This window comes from Bombina bombina, chromosome 1, assembly GCF_027579735.1.
Source record: "Bombina bombina isolate aBomBom1 chromosome 1, aBomBom1.pri, whole genome shotgun sequence".
Taxonomy (NCBI): domain Eukaryota; kingdom Metazoa; phylum Chordata; class Amphibia; order Anura; family Bombinatoridae; genus Bombina; species Bombina bombina.
The window spans coordinates 381,215,901-381,239,352 of NC_069499.1; the positions used below are offsets into that span (position 1 = coordinate 381,215,901).

Here is a 23,452-nt window from a genome sequence, read left to right on the forward strand (position 1 = left end):
CAATAGGATTTTTCCTACCTTACTTAATTCCGATTGGCTGATAGGATTCTATCAGCCAATCGGAAATCAAGGGACGCCATCTTGGATGACGTCATTTAAAGGAACCTTCATTCTTCGTTAGGACTTCATTTGAAGAGGATGCTCTGCATCGGCTGGATTGAAGATGGACCCGCTCCGAAAGGATGAAGATAGAAGATGCCGCCTGGATGAAGATTTCTACCGTCTGGAGGACCTCTTCTGCCCCGATCGGATGAAGACTTCTGCCGTATGGAGGACCACTTGTGCCCGGCTGGATGAAGACGGCTCAAGGTATGGTGATCTTTAGGGGGTTAGTGTTAGGTTTTTTAAGGGGGGATTGGGTGGGTTTTAGAGTAGGGCTGTGTGGGTGGTGGGTTGTAATGTTGGGGGGGGTATTGTATTTATTTTTTACAGGTAAAAGAGCTGATTACTTTGGGGCAATGCCTCGCAAAAGCCCCTTTTAAGGGCTATTTATAATTTAGTATAGGGTAGAGATTTTTTTTTTATTTTGGTGGGCTTTTTTATTTTATTTTGGGGATTAGATTAGGTGTAATTAGTTTAAAATTCTTGTAATTCTTTTTTTATTTTCTATAATTTAGTGGTTTTTTTTTTAGTAATTTAGATTATTTTATTTAATTGTAATTAATTGTAGGTAGTTTAGGTAATTAGTTTAATGATAGTGTAGTGTTAGGTGTAATTGTAACTTAGGTTAGGATTTATTTTACAGGTAATTTTGTACTTATTTTAGCTAGGTAGTTATTAAATAGTTAATAACTATTTAATAACTATTCTACCTAGTTAAAATAAATACAAAGTTGCCTGTAAAATAAAAATAAATCCTAAACTAGCTACAATGTAACTATTAGTTATATTGTAGCTAGCTTATGGTTTATTTTATCGGTATTTAGTTTTAAATAGGAATAATTTATTTAATTATGTTAAATTAGTTTAGTTTAATTTAAATTATATTTAAGTTAGGGGGGGTTAGGGTTAGGGTTAGACTTAGGTTTAGGGGTTATTAACTTTAATATAGTTGCGGCAACGTTGGGGGGCAGATTAGGGGTTAATAACTATAATGTTGGTGTCGGCGATGTTGGGGGCAGCAGATTAGGGGTTTATAAGTATAATGTAGGTGGCGGTGTTGTCCGGAGCGGCATATTAGGGGTTAATAATTATAATGGAGGTGTCAGCGATAGCGGGGACATCAGATTAGGGGTTAATAAGTGTAAGATTAGGGGTATTTAGACTCAGGGTTCATGTTAGGGTGTTAGGTGCAGACGTAAATTTTGTTTCCCCATAGGAAACAATGGGGCTGCGTTAGGAGCTGAACGCTGCTTTTTTGCAGGTGTTAGTTTTTTTTCCACCCAGCTCAGCCCCATTGTTTCCTATGGGGAAATCGTGCACAAGCACGTTTTGACAGCTTACCGCTACCGTAAGCAACGCTGGTATCGAGGTAAGATGTGGATCTAAATTTTGCTCAACGCTCACTTTTCTGAGGCTTGCAGAAAACTTGTAATACCAGCGTTGTTTAAAGGGAGCGGTAAGAAAAAAATGCTTGTTAGCCCCGCAAGCCTTACCGACAAAAACTCATAATCTAGCTGACTGTTTTGTGCTTTTAAATTCAAAACACTTCCCTTAGAAAATCCAATAATGGGTTGGTTTTCAAGTGCTTTCCAAGTTTACATGGAAATAATTCAACAACAATTATCCAGTGTATCAGAAATCACTTTTAAAATCATAGCTTTCACGATAATGTATGCACTTTTAGTACTTTAACAACCATACGCCTAGATTTAGAGTTTAGTCGGTAAAGACCCGCGGTGCTAACAAGCCTATTTTGCCAGCGCACCCTTAAGACAACGCTGGTATTATGAGTTGTCTGAATGGCTGCGTTAGCCTCAGAAAAGGGAGCGTTGAGCCAAATTTAGCTCCACTTCAACTCTCAATACCAGCGTTGCTTACGGTAGCGGTAAGCTGGAAAAACGTGCTCGTGCACAATATCCCCAAAGGAAACAATGGGGCTGAGCTGGCTGAAAAAAACCTAACACCTGCAAAAAAGCAGCGTTCAGCTCCTAACGCAGCCCCATTGTTTCCTACGGGGAAACACTCTCTAAGTCTACACCTAACACCCTAACATGAACCCCGAGTCTAAACACCCCTAACCTTACACTTATTAACCCCTAATCTGGGGGTTTACATAATTGTAGGTAATTTATTTAATTAGTTTAATGATAGTGTAGTGTTAGGTGTATTTGTAACATAGGTTAGGATTTATTTTACAGGTAATTTTGTAATTATTTTAACTAGGTAGCTATTAAATAGTTATTAACTATTTAATAGCTATTGTACCTAGTTAAAATAAATACAAAGTTGCATGTAAAATAAATATAAAACCTAAAATAGCTACAATGTAACTATTAGTTATATTGTAGCTATATTAGGGTTTATTTTATAGGTAAGTATTTAGTTTTAAATAGGATTAATTTGTTTAATTGAGCAAATTTAGTTTGTTTAATTTAAATTATATTTAACTTAGGGGGATGTTAGGGTTAGGGTTAGACTTAGGTTTAGGGGTTAATAACTTTATTATAGTAGTGGCGACGTTGGGGGCGGGAGATTAGGGGTTAATAATTGTAGGTAGGTGGCGGCGATGTTAGGGAGGGCAGATTAGGGGTTAATAACATTTATTATAGTGTTTGCGAGGCTGGAGTGCGGCAGTTTAGGGGTTAATACATTTATTATAGTGACGGTGATGTCCGGTTGGCAGATTAGGGGTTAATAAGTGTAGGTAGGTGGCGGCGTTGGGGGGGGCAGATTAGGGGGTAATAAATATAATATAGGTGTCGGCGATGTTAGGGGCAGCAGATTAGGGGTTCATAGGGATAATGTAGGTGGCGGCGATGTCCGGTCGGAAGATTAGGGGTTAAAAAATGTAATTATAGGGTTTGCAATGTGGGGGGGCCTCGGTTTAGGGGTTCATAGGTAGTTTATGGGTGTTAGTGTACTTTATAGCACAGTAGTTAAGAGCTTTATGTTCCGGCGTTAGCCCATAAAGCTCTTAATAACTATTAATTTTTTTGCGGTTGAAGTCTTGTCGGTATAGGCTCTACCGCTCACTTCTTCCAAGACTCATAATACCAGCATTAGGCAAATCCCATAGAAAAGATAGGATACGCAATTGACATAAGGGGATTTGCGGTAGCCTCGAGTCGCGGAAAGAAAGTTAGCGGTAGACCTTTCCTGCCTGACTCTAAATACCAGCAGGCGTTAAAAAGCAGCGTTAGGACCCCTTAACGCTGCTTTTTAACCCTAACGCAGAACTCTAAATCTACCCGTTAATTTCTTGAAATAACAAAACAGTTTTTTACAGATTCAAAGATTCCATACATTGGTGGTTCACATGACATTTTAAAATGTTATGTTTTTTTTCTAAATGCTCAGTTCATATGTTATCAAACATGATTGTTTCCAGGTTTGATAAAAAGATAAACATTTATCATAAATCCCAATTCTAAACTTTGCAATTTATACACTTAATTGGCAGAATGTTAATTTATCATTGCAATGATGTTTAACAAATGTTAAAGTGACATGAAACCCAAAATGTTTTATTTTATGATTCAGAAAGAGAATACAATTTTAAACACCATTCAAATTTACTTCTATTATTTATTTGGCCTTTGTTGAAGAAATAGCAATGCACATGGGTAAGCCAATTACACAAGGCATATATGTGCAGCCACTAGTCAGAAGCTACTATGCCTGTTTATATATGCTTTTCAACAAAGGATATCGAGAAAATTAAGCAAGTTAGATAATAATAGTAAATTGGAAAGTTGTTTAAAATCACATGCTTTTTCTAAATCATGAAAGAAAAAACTTGGGTTTCATGTCCCTTTAAGTATAAAAACATTCAAAATAATATGAAATTATTAATTTCCTATGTCACAAATTTATTTAGGGCCAGATTACAAGTGGCACACTAACGATAGCGCTGGTCACAATTAGCAGTATCTCTGGTAATTGTTAATTTTAAATAAAGTTGTGCAGTGACGTGATCACGTAATTGCACGTGATGTCAATGCACATTACGTGAAGTCCCAGCGATGCCTGTCACTATGCAGGCCAGATCACGGGTGGGAACCCCCAGATCTCCCTCAAGGTGGGAGAGTGCTGGCGATGACTTTGAGCTGTCGTTAGCACTCAAGGGGTTAAAAGGTAAGTATTTTTTCACAACACGAGTGAAATGTAAATTTTGATTAATTAAAGTGCCCCTGTTTTTAATCGAATTTTTAAAAAACGGGCATTTTAGCATCAAAATTTACATTCACTTTCATTTTACAAGTCTGGTAAATCCCAATTGCCAGAGATGAGGTAGCACGGGCGACATTGCAACCAATATTTTTTATAGATATCGCAACCACGCTAAATAGCTCTGATATTACTAGTTGAAAGCTATAGTTTGCTCTCGAGTGAAAGCAGAAAATGTATGTTAACATGTATATATGTATATACATGTGTATTTATTGCTTTTTATATGTAAATATGTATGTGAACACATACATACATATACACATATAAACACATATAGACATATGTATGCACTTTTTAGGACTTCCCGATCAAATACCATGAAGCAATATTTGTATTAATTTTTAATATGTTTTAATGTGTTTTGAAAAGAAATATTTAAAATTCTTATGATCTTCACATAAAAAAATATTTGTATTTTAAAATAAATATATATATATATATATATATATATATATATAGAATATACTGTATCTCTCTCTCTCTCTATATATATATATATATATATATATATATACATCTGTATATATTCATATCGATATATATGTATAGATTTATATTTTACAAAAATAATATTCAGATATATATTGAAATATATTTTAAAAAATAAAAATCTTTTATCTATATGAAGAACATAGGAATTGGAAACATTAATAACGCACCTTCGTGTTCAGTGCAGTTGATCTAGCGCAGTGCCAGGTTAGGGTGTGCACCATAACTAATCTTTTTTTTTTTTGTAGCGTGCCGCTTAGAAGTCTATTGGGAGAAGAACTTAGCGCGGTCATGATAGCTGAAGTCCTGTAGTTAGAGCCTTAGTCTTTCGCTCACGCGTTTTTTACTTTTAACTTTTAATACCAGTGCTAATGCGGCCTGGCAAATTTTTACTTTGAGTGCAGTTAGCGCGCAAACTAAAAAAAAATTAGCACGCCACTTGTAATCTGGACTGAATTGGTAAACTTAATAAAAATTATGCATTTAAAGTGATTGTAAATAATGATTTTCGCACGGCCTGCATTAAATGTATGCAGTGCCTTGATACAGAAAGTTTGTAATATGTATTCTCTTAATATATATTCTGGCCTTTCAGTGAAAAGCCATGCCACACACCCAAGTGTTAGCTGAGCAGATGATGAATTGTACATGCACAATTCATCCACACTTAAAACAAGTGGGACATTTTATGTAAATAATAAATTTGCTAGGCAATTACAATTCACTGTTTATAAGCAGCATACCCAGAAAAGTAGACTTTACCGCTTGTTCCATCTTAAGGATTAGACAGTGAGGCTGCTGGATTTATTTTAGTTAGTTAAAATTTTATTTAAAAATGTTATACACTTTATAAAAAAGAGGTATTATAATAATGAGGTATTAACATTATTAAAGAATATTGTGCATCAGAAAAAGGCAGGAAAGCTAGTATCCTATACCCTGCTAAACCAAGAGAAGAATTTGAGGGAGGCCCAATATTTTTAATGATATCAAAGAAATCCAAGATTTTTTTTGGCAGTAATTAGTCAGTGAGTAGAGTGTTTCAGGGGTTTAGGTGACTAGATGTTTGTGGGTGTTTTTCTCTCTTCCTTACTTTCTCTCGTCACAAAACTTTTTAAATGGCTGGATTAAATATTCTATCATGGGTGGGATCACTTAAGCAATCAAAAGAAAGGCTGTTTTAAAACATCTGAAAAAGTTAAATGTGGATATTGCTTTGATACAGGAGACACATCTAAAAGAGTTAGAAGCAAAAAAATTAAAGAACTCATGGTTTGGAGAAGTGATATTTACTCAGTGTGAGTGTAGAATTAAGGGGTTTGCAATATTATTTAATCAATATTTCCTATAAAATATTAGTAAACAAGAGATTAACCCCAGGGGAGATATATTTTAGCACATATAGAGATAGCCAAACAACAATTTGTTTTAGGTAATGTATATGGACCTAATACATGTTATTTAGCTTTCTGTTAAATTTTTCAGAAAGAGGTCCTCAAGATCGCAAATATGAAATCTGTTTTTGGGGATGATTTTATATTTGCACCATATACTCCATTAGATAGGATAAACCATGCTAAAGAAAGAAATGCTAGCAAGTACTTAAAAGGGAAAATATACTTTTTAAAACTATCTAGTGTAATCTAAAGGTAAACGATATCTGGAGATTACATAATCCGGACCTGAAGGATTTTACTTGTCTATCTGAAACACATAATTCTCAATCCAGAATTGATCTATTGTTAATTTCCCCTTGTTTTATTAATTATACTAGAAGTTGTAGTATTTTCCAGTCATGATTTCTATAGCCTTAGATGGATTCATCCAGCATAAAAGCCCCTATGAAATGAGTTTTTCAAAATATTTTATTAAAAAAGTGGCAAAAAAACACATAAAAAATACATTTAAAGTACAGTTACACTCATAATAACACTGTATAAAAAAATATTAAAAAAATTATGAGGGCTCCAAGATATGAGGTTCCATGTGTTAGAAATAAAAGGCCTGCAAAGGACTCTGACCTAGAGATACATACATATACATGTCTAAATATGTATGTATATATATATATATATATATATATATATATATATATATATATATATATAGGTATACACATTTATTTATGTATTGATATATATATATATATATATATATATATATATATATATATATATATATATAGGTATACACATTTATTTATGTATTGATATATATATAGGTATACACATTTATTTATGTATTGATATATATATATATATATATGTGTGTGTGTGTGGAAAAGGATACTTATGCAATATTCATATTTAATAAAGGATTTACCTATGTATTTACTGTAAATATTTCACATTCCAATATTCTTTACATAGGGGAATATGTTCTATGTATTTATAAATAGATATTTCTACATATACTGTATCTTTGTATATCTATTCATAATATAACCATTTACCATATATATAGGAATAGGTATATATTTTAATAGAATAAATAGAACATATTCTGCTATGTGAACATAGGAATGTGAAATATTAATATGTCATGTCGGTTTAGCGCACTTGAGAAAATGAGATCGGGTTTGGGAACCAGCAAAGGTTCGTGCTCCATTAGAGTCTATGGGGAAATACGCTAATGCGGTCGCAATATTCAGACTTTTGCTTTTTGCGCACGTTGGGTTAAGGGTGCAAGCAAAAACTTTGCATTCAACTACCTGACATGCAAAAAGCCGAAGTTTAGTGGAGTTAACACATGAGCTGAAGGGATAAATAGCGCTCCGCTCGTAATCCAGCCCATAGTTTAATTTACCGGCTTGGCTATAAATATGGAAAGCTTTTAGCAAACTTAGTCAAAATTCAAAAGAAAGGTAATTATATTGTAAAAACTCAGAAAAGGAAGACAACATTTAACCACAGTGCAAGAGACATTAGAACATATAATTAAATATTACCAAAAAATGTAAACAAAACCTGTAATTCATATAGAAAATTGATCCAAGTTTTGGGAGAAGCTAAAGGTTTCAAATTAAAGTTGAATAATTGACTAAATTAAATGAACTAATTCAGACAGAAGAAGTACACTGGGACATTAAGAAATCTACTTTAAGTAAAGCCTAAGGACCAGACAAATTACCCAATCAGTTTTATAAGATGTTGGCAGTAGAAATAACTTCACACTTGACTAAGTTATTTAGGGCTAGATTGTGAGTGGAGCGCAATATTGATCTTTCACGTAAATTTGCGCTGGTATTACCAATGAGTCACAATGCGAACGCAACCTCACAGTCACATTGCAAGGAAGCCTTGTGCTCACGAGAGTTAAAGGGATAGTAAACCCCAAAATGTTCTTTTATGATTCAGATAAAACATACAATTTTAAACAACTTTCCAATTTAATTCTATTATCAAATTTTCTTCATTCTCTTGTTATCCATTGCTGAAGGGACAGCATTGCACTACTGACAGGAAGCTGAAAATATCTATGTAGCCAATCACAAGAGACTAATGTGTGCAGGCACCAATTAGCAGCATCTACCACTAGTGTATGATATGTGCGTATTCAACAACCCACATCACCTCACTTTAATCCCTTATAACTGCTTTGTGCAGTTTTTTAATTAAAAAAATTAAAATGCTCATATTTTTTATTTTAAAGAACTGTCCACTTTATTAGGAGGCAGCCTTTTATCATTAACCAGAGGTCTTAACCACAAGCATTGACCAGCCACTTGTAATTTGCCCCTTTATGGGGGCACATTAAAATAGCGCTCCACTTGTAATCAAGCCTTTAATTTTTATTTTTTTAGCAAAATATTTTCCGAAATCAAATCTTACTTTAATATTTAAACCTGGAAAAGATTCACATAGAATTTAGTTTTATAGACCAAGATCACTGTTGAATGCTGATTATAAATTATTGACATCAATAATTCCAAATAGAAGCATTCAATGCAAAAAAAAGCTTAAACTCCATTATATTGGATTATCTTTTTAGCTCTTTGGAATTTTTTGGATTTAATGGAGAAATTCTGGGTTTTATCAGGGCTTTGTATGACAACCTTCCTTTATTGTTAATTATATTGTTTCTAATCCTATGGTTTTATATAAAGGAACAAGGCAGGGTTGTCCTCTTTCTTCTTTGCTTTTAAATTTGTCAGTAGAACCATTAGCTATCATGTTGAGAAATAATTTAGAGGGCATCAAGATTGGAAGAAGAGAAGTTGGAACAAAAGATGATTTGGTGTCTTTCTCTTGGTATAAAATTAATGAAAAAAATAAGTCAGAAATCCTATGGGTAAAAAAACAAAAAAAAAAAAACAAAGGGAAAATATAGTTTAAAGAAGTTAAATTATATCTTAAATAGTTAGGAATAAAAATATCTAAGGATTCACAAAGCTGGAATAAATTAAATTATTTAGAAATTTTCAATGTCATCTCATCTGAATTAAGGGGTGGGTCAAAATTACCTACAACTTTATTTGGCAAAATTAATCTAATTAAAATGATCATACTCTTAAAGATTTTATATCCAATGCAAAATATCCCATTGGCATTAAGGAAAAGTGACATAGGAAAGATAAACAATGATATTAAGGAATTCATATGGGAAAAATCCAGACGAAAGTTCAGCATGAGTAGATTAATGTCATCTAGGAGGCTTGGTGGGTTTGCAATGCCATAATCTTGAAATATATAATTGGGCTACACAAATAAAATGTGTGCTAGATTTCCTAGAAGATAGCAATCACTTTGCAATTACAGAGATCAAACAATAAATAATTGCCCTACTTTCATTTAAAGCTCTCCAATATGTAATTCTTAAGAACATGTCCCCTTTTATTAAAATATGTTTATATTTTCAGAACCGTTAAGAATGTGAAAGAAAATTGAGAATTTTTTAATAGATTTAGCTATTTCTGAATATTTACCAATAACAGGAAACACTGATTTTATCCCAGGATTTACGGTTAAACAATTTGTATCATGGAGAGAATGGATTAGTCCAAATCAGTCAAATTATAGACCGAGAATCTCAACAGATTAAAACATTAGTGGATGTCTTTAGTATTAGTATGTGGGTTACTAAACCCACATTTTTTCTTTCATGATACAAATAGAGCATGCAATGTTAAAACACTTTCTAATTTACTCCTATTATCAATTTGTCTTTATTCTCTTGCTATCTCTATTTGATAAAGCAGGAATATAAGATGAGGAGCCAGCCCAATTTGGTTAAGGACCTGTGTAGCGCTTGCTGATTGGTGGCTAAAAATGGGGGTTTAGTATCCCTTTAATTTCCTATAGAAAATATTCTTTTCTTTTCATATCTGCAGTTAAGAGCTATTGTAGGAAATTATTAGATACATCAGAGATTAAATAATATGGGAATATTAGATTAAATATTTACACTTTTTAAGACTGGAACATTTTCTATCTCATATATATATATATCCCCGCTTGCTTTTCTCCAGAAATTCTTAATATACAATGTTACCAATGCACAAGAGAATTGTGGGTAAGATATGCAAATTAGATATGCAAATTCTCAGTTTTTTTGCTTCAAAATACTGTTTTGACACAGCGATCCTTTTAACAGGATTATTACAGCAAATATCCTGTTAAATAATGTTAAAAGGATCGCTGTGTCAAAACAGTATTTTGAAGCAAAAAAACTGAGAATTTGCATATCTAATTTGCATAGCTTACCCACAATACTCTTATGCATTGGTAACATTGTATATTAAGAATTTCTGGGGAAAAGCAAGCAGGGATACTTGCCTAGATGTGCTAATTTCCTATGCAAATATTTACATTGATTTAAGAGGAGTATCTCCCCCCATAATTTTAATGAATTTTAGTATATATATATATATGATATAGTTGATCAGGTTGATCATAGTTGATCAGAAAGCTAAAAGAATTGTCTCTAGGCTCTTCCATAATTGGATGACTGAGAAAACAGTGGAAGTAGATGATATCAAAAAGAGTATATATAGATTACAGAAAACTACTCCATCATTAAGAGAAGCACTTCTTCGAAACTTGCATCAAACATATTTATCATCTTATAGAACGTTTAAAATGGATAGAGATGATGGTAAATGTTGTAAATGTTATTTCCTCAAGTAGATTTATTCCACTACATAAAAAAGTGTCCAAAAGTTAAAAAAATAAAGTATAAAGTATATTTTTTTGTTGAGTAAATTGTATAGAAAATAGATAAAGCTTAATGAGAGAGAAATCATATTCTTAGTTGACAGAAGGACATATAAGGAAATAACTTTTTATTAAACAAGTAATTATAATCTCCCAAAATAATATATGTAGGTTTTGAAAAAGTAAAAAAGTCCCAACCTAGGTAATGCTTAAAAATAAAATGTATAAGCTAATGATTATGAAACATTATCTGGAAATATTTAAGGAAAAACAACAGTGGAAATGTTTAAATAAATTGGAGAATTGTATTAAAGAACAACCAGTAGATATTCAGAAGCAGCTTTTGAGGAGCTTTACAAATACAAATATTTTTACAAATTAATTCTTTAGTAGTAAATTGCAAAATATTCTGTAAGGAAAAGAAGTTTCTTGTTTAGAGGGGGAGGAGAGAGGGGGGAAGAAAAAAGTTAGTTACTTGTATAGATAGGTGATTTTGTATCACGATATAGTCAGCATTGAAGGAAGAATAAGAACATAAGAAGTTAATAATAGATATTGACAGAAGTTAATAATAGATATTGGCAGAAGTTAATAATAGATATTGACAGAAGTTAATAATAGATATTGGCGGAATTGTATTGTGTTAGTTTTGGTTGTTGTTTTTTAATATTTAGAAATACAAAAACTTTTAAGAAAACTTTTGTTTTATGTCTTTATTAGGAAAATGAATACTGTGATAATAATGTTTGTATTATTCTTTGTTTTTAAATTTTTAGAAAAATAATAAATATATTTAAAGAAAAAAAAGTATGATAAAAGCCAGTTCTATTTATATGTTTCATTATCCAATCTAAAATGAAAGAAAACAGATTTTCTAGTTTTATAAATCAGTATTATTAGTGTGTTATTTCAGTGATCATAATCCCAGAATGTTTCTTCCATTAATACCCCTTAAGCTAAAAGTTGTTAACTCTTGGAAACAACACAAGATTATTATCTGCTTTATTAATCTTTTAATTTTGAAATCCAAAAAATAAAATTGCATGATTGTCCACAAAATGGGGATTTTGTGGCTGTAATGAATACATTACAGGTAGAAGGACATGTATTTTGATTGATCACTTTAAATAGTTTGTGATGATGCTAATAGGTGATATGTGTGCAATTAACCTGTTGTGCTCCAGAACCTTATCTCTAAGATATTTATTTATAACATTAAGTTATCCTAATGGACAGAAAAAAAAAACATCTTCAGGCCCACACATCAGAGCAACTGCCAAGTTTATGGAACCAGCATGGAAACAGATTTTTCTTATGGAATAACTTTTCAAGCTAAATCAGTTTTAGAAGTTATTCTTTTATTGTCTCTGGATTTCATTTAAGGCAGGTGATTTATTTACCATCTTTTCTACCTGAAACCTGTTATTAAGGACTTCGGAATCTACATATTTTGAATCTAGTGAGAGATGTCTAAATTATATTTTTATCTTAAAAGGTTACAGAAAAGGACTGCTTCCAGCATAGTCAAACATAGCAAGTCAACATGGCAATAACAAGTCCCAAATATGTTCAGTAAACAGCACAGCACACACACAAAAAAAATAGGAGTAGACAACCTTATGGACAGCACTGGTCACAGGAGGAAATCCCAACAGGTTGTGACTATGTAAGGAATTATAATGCTGGATAGTCTGAGAGCTGAGTCTAAGACAGAAAGAGTAATAGCATTCAGGCAGAAGTCTCATGCTTTGGACTATGATTTATTGGGTAAGATTGACGTATAAAGATACAGACAGTAAGTTTGTAGCTGAGAGTGGGCTTTGTTTCTTGCGTTCAGACTGTAATCTTCAGATGAAAACTGTGGCTTCAGTGTTCAAACTTAATTCCAAAGGTATAGAAAATGATTCTGCGGTTCGGGCTGCAGATTCTGAAAGTTTGATGTGTTTCTGGGATCCAGGCTGTTGCATCAGATTGTTGCTCTGTGGTTCCATCTAAAGTCTAAGCATACAGATGGTGATACTATCTTTCAGGCTTTAGATTTAGGTTATAGACTGCTGTAGCGTACAGGGTGTATTTGCAAGAAGCACACTGTGGCTCAAGGATTTTATTGGGTGATGGTTTACACACTCCAAACCAGGCAGCAAAAGGAAACCAAAACAGATTGAAAGCTGAAAGGCAGGAAAAACTAGAAGAAAGTATGGCAAATGGCAGATGAGCACTAATCCAACTCTCTTGTACACACAGGCACCAACAGAGGAAAACTTTAGCTGAGCTTATTACTGATCTCAGTGTAACTTGGCCAACAGGAATTCAGATCTAAGGTTCAAATAGAACTTTTAATAAAGATAAAATAATCTCCACATATTTAGAAGATCATATACCTCATTAAGTAATTCAGAAGCACAAAGATCAGAAGTTCACCATGTCTCCAAGACTGACTAAGCTAAACAGACAGATTTTTACATCTGAAATCTCTGGAGTAAGCTTGGCCTCTGATCCAAGTCACACTGCTTGTTTTACCTTACTTAATCATTTTTATTACAGTGATTCTAGCCATCCCTTTTCTGATTAGATAATTTCTAGAAATGTGAGGAAATGTCTTTTTTTTTTAATTCAGTGTGGAATAAAGTGGAACATAACCTGTTTCTGCATGACCAGAGAATGAAAGTGTATTATTTTATTTTTTTACTCTCTCTGATACACTTTAATTTATGAATGAGCTTCCCTGTGAGTGAGGATAACATATATGTGATACCTTGATACCTTAAATACAGTAAATCCTATTTCAGCATTCCTTAAATCCCTTTCTGTTGGTGTGTTAAATCTATTTCTTTCTTAAACTCAAAGAAAACACAAGGAGAGCCTAAGTGACCCTTAAAAGCTTCTAGAGAGGTAATTGTCATGTCCTTTCAATCAGCCTGGTGGCACACTTGATCTCATCGCTGAATTTAATGAATATAGCTTTACCAAATTTAAGTTAAGAAATTAAACTGGCTCCATTGAAATTACAATTATTGAAATGATGTAAATACATTATATAATTAGTGATATCTCACCTGGTTTACTCTAATTAGTGATATCTCACCTGTTATTCTGAAAAAAATAAGCTGGGTAAATAACTACTGCAATTATAATTTCTTGATAAACTGTAGTTTATTATTAATTTATATATCACACAGTTAGCAAGTACAGACATGTACAGGAATTATATGTTTCTTACAATTATATAAATACTGTTAAAATTAGAGCCAATCAAACATTCAGTACATTCTCAGCTTCCTCAAATCTACAGAAAACATTAATTTAAAAAATACATTTTAACAAACAACCACTGATGTGAATGAGATGCATATACCTTAGTTGATAAACATCCCTTATTGTGCATGCCAATATCTATTACAGAAAGAAAAATACTATTAGAATTGCATACTAAAAGTAGTGTTATATAAACTGATGTCTAATTAATTCTACAATAATAAGACATGTATCTCAGTTGTACATGGAGGTGAATTTAGCATTAAAGAAGCAATAGCCAAGTGTCTCTGGTATAAATTGTATCTTCATTTACGCTCTTTACATTCACAACCTATCTCAACTTTGTGTAGATCTCTTGTGTGTGTTCTATAGCTCTTCTTGCTCAATTATCTTCTCAAAACCTGTTTAAGAAAAAAAATATGCAGGTTAGAGACAGAAGTGGGAGAGTCAACCTGCAATAGTTATAATTTAATTGAAATGTATGCATTTTATAGGGTCATGATAAATAACAATTAAATCATGACCCCCATATATTTGTTAAGACACATGATTGTCTAATTTCATACTCTCATGTCATGGTGTAAAATTAGCTAGGATTTTTTACTTGTCTCTCCAGCTTTGCCAGCCTCATGAACACTCTTGCTTCACATGTTCCTATAGTATTCAATTAAACTGTTTTACTAGAATAAAAACTATATAATATCTACCCACTATTATTCCCTTTTGTGTCTACCTTATCTGTGTCTCTCCTCTCTGCTAGAATTCTTACACATGAAAGTCCTATTTTCTCCTATTTCTCAGTTGATCAACCTTATCTTTTATCATGACCTTTCAACTTCCTACCCATTTCATGAAATGTCCCTTCAATGTATATATTCCACACATATACAGTACAGTGTGTATATATATATATATGTGTGTGTGTATATACATATATATATATATATATATATATATATATACATATAATTAAAACACTTTCTTTCTTATAGCTGCATTTGACAATTCCAAATTCCATAGCTCCGTTATCAGACCACTGCTTCTTAACCCACTTCGACACCTGTTATGTGGCGTATTTCAATCCCCCCCTGGACTTTTATGATCAGAGATATTAGCTTCACATGAGTAGAGGGGGGGTTGCACACTAGTCATAGTGTGCAATGATAAATGTTGGCAGTGTATTGCTGCCCACTAGATACTATGCTGGGTGGACAGGGGCAAATATGTACACCATGTCCAACTGGACTTTGTTAAATTTGGCTAAGCACCCTTTGTTGTTTGTCCCTTACTCTGGATTACTGGATTTTCCTGAGATTCTTGAATGCCATTACATTGGTCATTGGTTATTGTATCTTTTCCTACATTTTGCCTCCCTAAAACCCCATCTCTTTCAATTAATAAAAAATACCACTCTGTGCAGGTCACATAGTAAAATAAGACATATATCTTGGTGGATTTTGTTTAATGCATGTCCTCAAGCTTCCCATAATGAATCTTAGCTTATAATCATGCTGTTTGCACTTGTAAATTCTGTCAGCTGTCCTAGCTATGCCATTTATTACCACTTATAAACTAATGTTTCAAATATTCTGCGCTCTCTATTTCGCATTTAAATTCATAATATATTGCATTTATTATGCCTGTATATACAACTAAACAATCTTGTATAGTGGTTTGTAATATTACTAAGAGCCTGCAAAAGACCTTAAATGTTGTCTTAAGCAGTACTTGGACCATATGTGCTTTATGGTATACAGGTCCTTTTAAATTAATTCAGACTGAAGCTTTCATTATGTTGTGCTTTATATGAGACTGTGAGCCTTTTTCCATCTCTGCAGAGTAACATTGTTCAGTGCTATTTCCAATAACAACAATTATGGAAAATGTTGGCATAATAGTATGAAGGAGGGAGGAAAAAGAAGATTATGAAGAAGAACCACAAGAAGAAGAAGATTACTACTTTAGTAGCACAAGAATGAGTATGATGCTCCAGTATTTATAGCATGTATCAGTTTACAGTTGATGTCTTTTCAAGGGTTCATTCTTCTAATACCCTGAGATATAAACTATAACCCATACTACAAGAATTATCTATACCTTCTGTCTCATTTAAAGGGACAGTGTACTGTAAAATTAGCTTTACCTGTATGTGTTTCCATGGTTACGGCAGAGTTTAAAATGTATTCACTGAAACATAGTCATTGTATCTCTAATCCCTGGTTGGAATATATAAGATTTTTTTTTTCCTACAGTTGTACTGCTGTATTTTTCATTTGCGTGTTATAAGGGATATATGCAGTTACCCCTGCAGATTACACATTTGAAGTACACAGGTGCTGGTTGACCTTTTCGGTATAAATAATACTAAACAATGTGAGGTTGGCTAACAGAATGACATTGGCAAGCCATGTGTTCTTCAGTAACAAGCCTTGATTGCCTCATCAAAATAAGAGATTGACCATTAATAAACAATTGTAGTGGGAAAGAAGTGTTAATATATTCAGAAAGTTTCACACTCAACTGCCATGTTAATCTTTTTCAATTTTGTAGCGCTTTACAAATAAATGATAATAATAATTATTATTTCAAACCTAAAAAAATACTTTTATTTTATATTTTTATGTTTAAAGTTCTCAATTTGAATGATTTGAAAATAGTATATCACATATAAAGGTTGATGAACACAACAGTTTTGATGAATTATTAAAATATAAACTTTCTTTGTTTTTGATGTAGATCAAGTGTTTGGTTGTCACCTGGAAACACTCTGCAAAAGGGAAAATACAACAGTGCCATACTTTGTAAAACTCTGTATTGATGCTGTTGAAAAGAGAGGTAAGCAGTTTCCTGTGGAAGAAAAGGCCTTTCTAATTCAGTAACTAAAATATCAATGTTTTGTTCAAACTGAAAATAAAAAATGCAAATTTAAACAATGTTCCAATTTACTTCAATTGTCAAATAAGATTTGAGGAATATTTAACATTTGAGGTAAATTGTGATGTTAGAGGATCGACTAACAAAAGTAATTATGTTAGAGAATTAATGTATTGTTTTTAAAGAAAAATCTTAGTAAGTCAGTGTAGTAGGCAATTGTGTGCTGTTGATAGTCCACAAAAAAAGATTTAGAACTTCTACAAAATAAAAATGGAATAGTGCAAAATGATTCTGATAAAGAGGAAATGTATCAGTTACTAATAGCTCAGATTACAATAAGGAGCCAAAGCAAATTTACAGAAATTGTCAAATAATGCAACAAAAGGGTTAGAGATAGAATCATTGACCCCAATTTATCAAAGTCTGGCGGACCTGATCTGACAGTGCGGATCAGGTCCGCCAGACCTCGCTGAATACGGCGAGCAATACACTCACCGTATTCAGCATTGCACCAGCAGCTCACAATAGCTGTTGGTGCAACGCCGCCCCCTGCAGACTCGCGGCCAATGGGCCGCCAGCAGGGGGGTGTCAAGCAACCTGATCGTACTCGATCGGGTTGATTTCCGGCAATGTCTGTCCGCCTGCTGAGAGCAGGCGGTCAGGTTATGGAGCAGCAGTCTTTGTGACCGCTGCTTCATAACTGCTGATAGATAGGCCCCAGTGTATTAAAAAAAATCCCTATAATTTAAACATTATATATATATATATATATATATATATATGTATATATCATCCAAAAGAGACATGCACTCACTCCCCTTTCATTAATGAATTGCCCAGGCGACTCCTCAAATCAGGATATGCAGTGGAAGAAGTGAGAGGGCACTCACAGCTCTTATCCAAAATTCTTTTTATTTATGTATTTCACAACATAGCAAAGTCGATGTTCCGGCTGTTCTAGACAGCCTTTTTCAAGACAATCTATAATCAAACATTTATTATAGGTCAAAAAATGCCTACTGTCAATTTACATACTACCATATACATTTCACAGTGTGCAAAACATGCATCTAATAAATACATAAGAAAGTGCCTCTGTTATCTCCCCTTATAAGTAACCACCCCTATTAGTGTGTTAATATTATGCTAACAATAAAAACATCATGAATAAATGCACCTAACATATGTGCATGCATCAAACTAAAAACTAGCAAAAAAGCTGTTAATATTATGAGACAAAAAGTGAAAGCTCACTCAGTATATACACTGTTACAGACTAATGTTTATATTTTAATTTAATTTTAATGTAAGTAAAGCACTCAAAATACAACACTGTTGCAACTTTAAATGACAAATTCCCGATCAAATATATGCCGATAAATATATATATATCCTCTCTTGTCTCCCTAGCTGCCATCTTTCTCCTTTACAGTCCAGAATGAATGCCTCTGCCAGGGTAATCTTCCATACATGTTGCTCTTCATCTGCTGCACCCTTCTACCAATCCCTTCGCTAGCTTCTCTAGCCTATAATTAAAATCCTGACTCTGATATTCAAGGTCCTCAATAATACTGCTCCCCCTGTATTTCAGACCTCATTTCTAAATACTATTCTTCCCGTCCCCTTCGCTCTGCTCATGACCTCCTTCTCTGCTACTCTATTGCCACCTCCTCACTTTCCTGTCTACTGGACTTCACCAGAATGCTCTTATCTTGTGGAACTCTCTGCATCGCTCCATAAGACACTGCCCTAATTTTGAAAGTTTCAAGCGCTCCATAAATATTCTTCTGTTCAGGGATGCACACACTATACCTTTTTTTTTAGCTTAGTTCTTCTCCTCCTTTTGTCCTTCCCTTGAGCCATATAAGCCTATGGGCCAAGCAGTTTTGTAGATCACCTTTATGAGAACTGATCCAACTTTGCATATTCTACTTATGTTGAGATCTACAAATAACATGATATATATATATATATATATATACATATATATATATATATATATATATATATATATATATGTGTGTGTGTGTGTGTGTTTTTTTGGTTTGGAAATATTTTTTTATAAAAAACCTTAAACATACTTAAAGATGTCCTGCAAAACAGGGAAAAAATGTATACCTATTCAGTATGATAAGGCTGTTAAATTATATAATGACGAAAAATGATATGAAAACAAATGTTTTGTAATGGTTTAAATTTCTCTAGTGAGATGATTCATTGCAAATTATCCACTTGTATTTTGCAGCACAAGTCATAAGAAACCCATAGACAAAATTGATTTTCTATCTATCTATCTATCTATCTATCTATCTATCTATCTATCTATCATCTATCTATCTATCTATCTATCTATCTCATTTATCTATCTATCTATCTATCTATCTATCTATCTATCTATCTATCTATCTATCTGTCTGTATGTCTATCTATCTATCTATCCTCTATTTATCATCTATCTTTCTAAATATGTAGCATTTAAACTTTTAAGGGCTGTGTTATTTTGTAAATTAAAGACCAAAGTTTTTCTTTAGTCATTCACAGGGCTTTTTTATGTTATTTTGGTAGAATTGTTCAGGGGACTATGGGAGCAACACAGATTGAGGCAGGGAGCTGAGTGTCACCTTTAGTATTTACTATGACTTGAACTTTAAGAAACAGTCTATCGGCTAGATTACGAGTTTTGCGTTATGAGTGAAAAAGCCTCATAACACTGCTTTTTCACTAACGCTGGTATTACGAGTCTTGTAGGTACAGCTGTACCGCACACTTTTTTGGCCGTCACGCAACATAACTACCGCACTTTTTAAAAAGTCCTTTTCCAATGGGACTTCCATAGCGCCGGTATTATGAGTTTGCCTGTCTAGCCAAAAAGTGAGCGGTACAGCCTATAACTACAAGATCCATACCATAAACTGAAAGTCAGTAGTTATGGGTTTTACGTTACAAAGCTGTAGCATAAAACTCATAACTAAAGTGTTACAAAGTACACTAACACCCATAAACTACCTATTAACCCCTAAACCGAGGCCCTCCCACATCGCAAACACTAAAATAAAATTATTAACTCCTAATCTGCCGCTCCGGACATCGCCACCAGTATAATAAACATATTAACCCCTAAACCGCCACACTCCCGCATCACAAACACTAGTTAAATACTCTTAACCCCTAATCTGCCACCCTCAACGACACCTCTGCCACTATACTAAAGTTATTAACCCCTAACCCAAACACCCCTAACTTTAATATAATTAAAATAAATCTAAATAAAAAATACTATCATTAACTAAATAATTCCTATTTAAAACTAAACACATACTTACCTGTAAAATAAACCCTAAGCTAGCTACATTATAACTAATAGTTACATTGTAGCTGTCTTAGGTTTTAATTTTATTTCACAGCTAAGTTTGTATTTATTTTAACTAGGTAGATTAGTTAGTAAATACTTATTAACTATTTACTAACTACCTAGTTAAAATAAATACAAATTTACCTGTAAAATAAAACCTAAACTGTCTTACACTAACACCTAACATTGCACTACAATTAAATAAATTACATTAATTAAATAGAATTAAATAAATTACAAAAAAAATAAACACTAAATTACACAAAATAAGAAAGAAATTATAAAATACTTAAACTAATTACACCTAATCTAATTGCCCTATCAAAATAAAAAAGCCCCCTCCAAAATAAAAAAACCCCTAGCCTAAACAAAACTGCCAATAGCCCTTAAAAGGGCCTTTTGCAGTGCATTGCCCAAAAGAAATCAGCTGTTTTACCTGTAAAAAAAAAAAATACTAACAACCCCCCCAACAGTAAAACCCACCACCCACACAACCAAACCCCCCAAATAAAATTCTATCTAAAAAAACCTAAGCTCCCCATTGCCCTAAAAAGGGCATTTGGATGGGCATTGCCCTTAAAAGGGCATTTAACTATTTTTCTTTGCCCAAACCCCTAATCTAAAAATAAAACCCACCCAATAAACCCTTAAAAAAACCTAACACTTACCCCCGAAGATCCACTTGCAGTTTTTGAAGACCAGACATCCATCCTTATCAAGCCTGGAGAAGTCTTCATCCAAGCGGGAAGAAGTCCTCAATGAAGCCAGGAGAAGTCTTCATCCAAGCGGCAAGAAGTCGTCCTCCAGGCGGGCAGAAGTCTTCATCCAGACGGCATCTTCTATTTTCATCCTTCCGATGCCGAGCAGCTCCATCTACAAGACTTCCGGCGCGGAGCATCCTCCTCATACGGTCTCAGCCGTACACTGAAGGTTACTTTAAATAACGTCATCTAAGATGGCGTCCCTTGAATTCTGATTGGCTGATAGAATTCTATCAGCCAATCGGAATTAAAGGTGAAAAAATCCTATTGGCTGATGCAATCAGCCAATAGGATTGAGCTTGCATTCTATTGATTGTTCCAATCAGCCAATAGAATGCAAGTTCAATCCTATTGGCTGATTGGCTAAATGCCCTTTTAAGGGCAATGCCCATCCAAATGCCCTTGTCAGGGCAATGGGGAACTTAGGGGGTTTGGTTGTGTAGGTGGTGGATTTTACTGTTGGGGGGGTTGTTTGTATTTTTTTTACAGGTAAAAGAGCTGATTTCTTTGGGGCAATGCCCAGCAAAAGGCCCTTTTTAAGGACTATTGGCAGTTTAGATTAGGCTATTTTTTTTTTATTTTGGGGGGCTTTTTTATTTTGATAGGGCTATTAGATTAGGTGTAATTAGTTTAAATATTTTGATAATTTCTTTTTTATTTTGTGTAATTTTGTGTTTATTTTTTTTTTGTAATTTAGTTAACTGTATTTAATTAATGTAATGTATTAAATTGTAGTGTAATGTTAGGTGTTCATGTAAGACAGGTTAGGTTTTATTTTACAGGTAAATTTGTATTTATTTTAACTAGGTAGCTAGTAAATAGTAAATAACTATTAACTAACTAGTCTACCTAGTTAAAATAAATACAAACTTAGCTGTGAAATAAAAATAAAACCTAAGCTAGCTACAATATAACTATTAGCTATTTTGTATCTAGCTTAGGGTTTATTTTACAGGTAAGTATTTAGTCTTAAATAGATATTATTTAGGTAATAATAGTAGGTTTAATTTAGATTTATTTTAACTATATTAAAGGTAGGGGTGTTAGGGTTAGGGTTAGACTTAGGGTTAGGGGTTAATATATTTATTTAGTGTTAGTGATGTGGGAGGCCAGAGGTTTAGGGGTTAATAACTTTAGTATAGTGGCGGCAGATTAGGGGTTAACAAGTGTAGGTAGGTGGCGGCGATGTTGGGGGCGGCAGATTAGGGGTTAATAAGTGTAATGTAGGTGTCGGCGATGTCGGAGGTGGCAGATTAGGGGTGTTTAGACTCGGGGTTTATGTTAGGGTGTTAGGTTTAAACATAAATGTTCTTTCCCTATAGGAATCAATGGGGCTGTGTTACAGAGCTTTACGCTCCTTTATTGCAGGTGTTAGGCTTTTTTTTAGCCGGCTCTCCCTATTGATGTCTATGGGGAAATCGTGCACAAGCACGTAAAACCAGCTCAAAGCAGCGCTGGTATTTGTGTGCGGTATGGAGCTCAACGCTGCCATATTGCCCGCTAACGCCGGGTTTTTGCAAACCTGTAATAGCAGTTCTATTAAAGGTGAGCAGTGGAAATAACTTGCAAGTTATTACTGAGCCACTCATAACGCAAAACTCGTAATCTGGCTGTGTGTCTTCTAAAATAAACAAACAAACAAACAAAAACACAAAACGTTATACAATCTGGACTTGCATATACATCAGCATGGTCATTAAAGGGACACTGAACCCACATTTTTTAGTTAGGGATTCAGAAAGAGCATGCAATTTTAAGCAACTTTCTAATTTACTCCTATTATCAATTTTTCTTCATTCTCTTGCTATCTTTATTTGAAAAAGAAGCCATCTAAGCTATTTTGTTGGTTCAAGACCCTGGACAGCATTTGTTTATTGGTGGGTGAATTTATCCACCAATCTGCAAGAACATCTGAGGTTGTTCACCAAAAATGAGCCGGCACCTAAACTTACATTCTTGATTTTCAAATAAAGATACCAAGAGAATGAAGAAAATGTGATAATAGGAGTAAATTAGAAAGTTGCTTAAAATTGCATGCTCTATTTGAATCACGAAAGATTTTTTTTTATTCAGTGTCCCTTTAAAGCCACACACACAAATGGTCCTCAGTCAGTTAAATATAAAGAGTTTATTCTTGCAATTGTATTGTTTTATGCAATTTGGTTGTCCTGCTTACCAGTTGCACTGTACAGAACCAAATAGCTTTATTAGATTTTAATGTTTTTAGCAATAATGCA

The 23,452-nt window shown here is 33.5% G+C and overlaps 1 protein-coding gene across 1 annotated transcript in view; it reads left to right on the forward strand.

The window, feature by feature from the left end:
* Positions 1 to 23,452, forward strand: part of ARHGAP15 (Rho GTPase activating protein 15) — a 1,708,250-nt gene that overhangs the window by 1,083,495 nt on the left and 601,303 nt on the right. Inside the window, exon 11 of the mRNA XM_053712626.1 lies at positions 16,965 to 17,063. Within this exon, the coding sequence (XP_053568601.1) occupies positions 16,965 to 17,063 (99 nt within the window). The remainder of the gene's footprint in view (positions 1 to 16,964; positions 17,064 to 23,452) is intronic.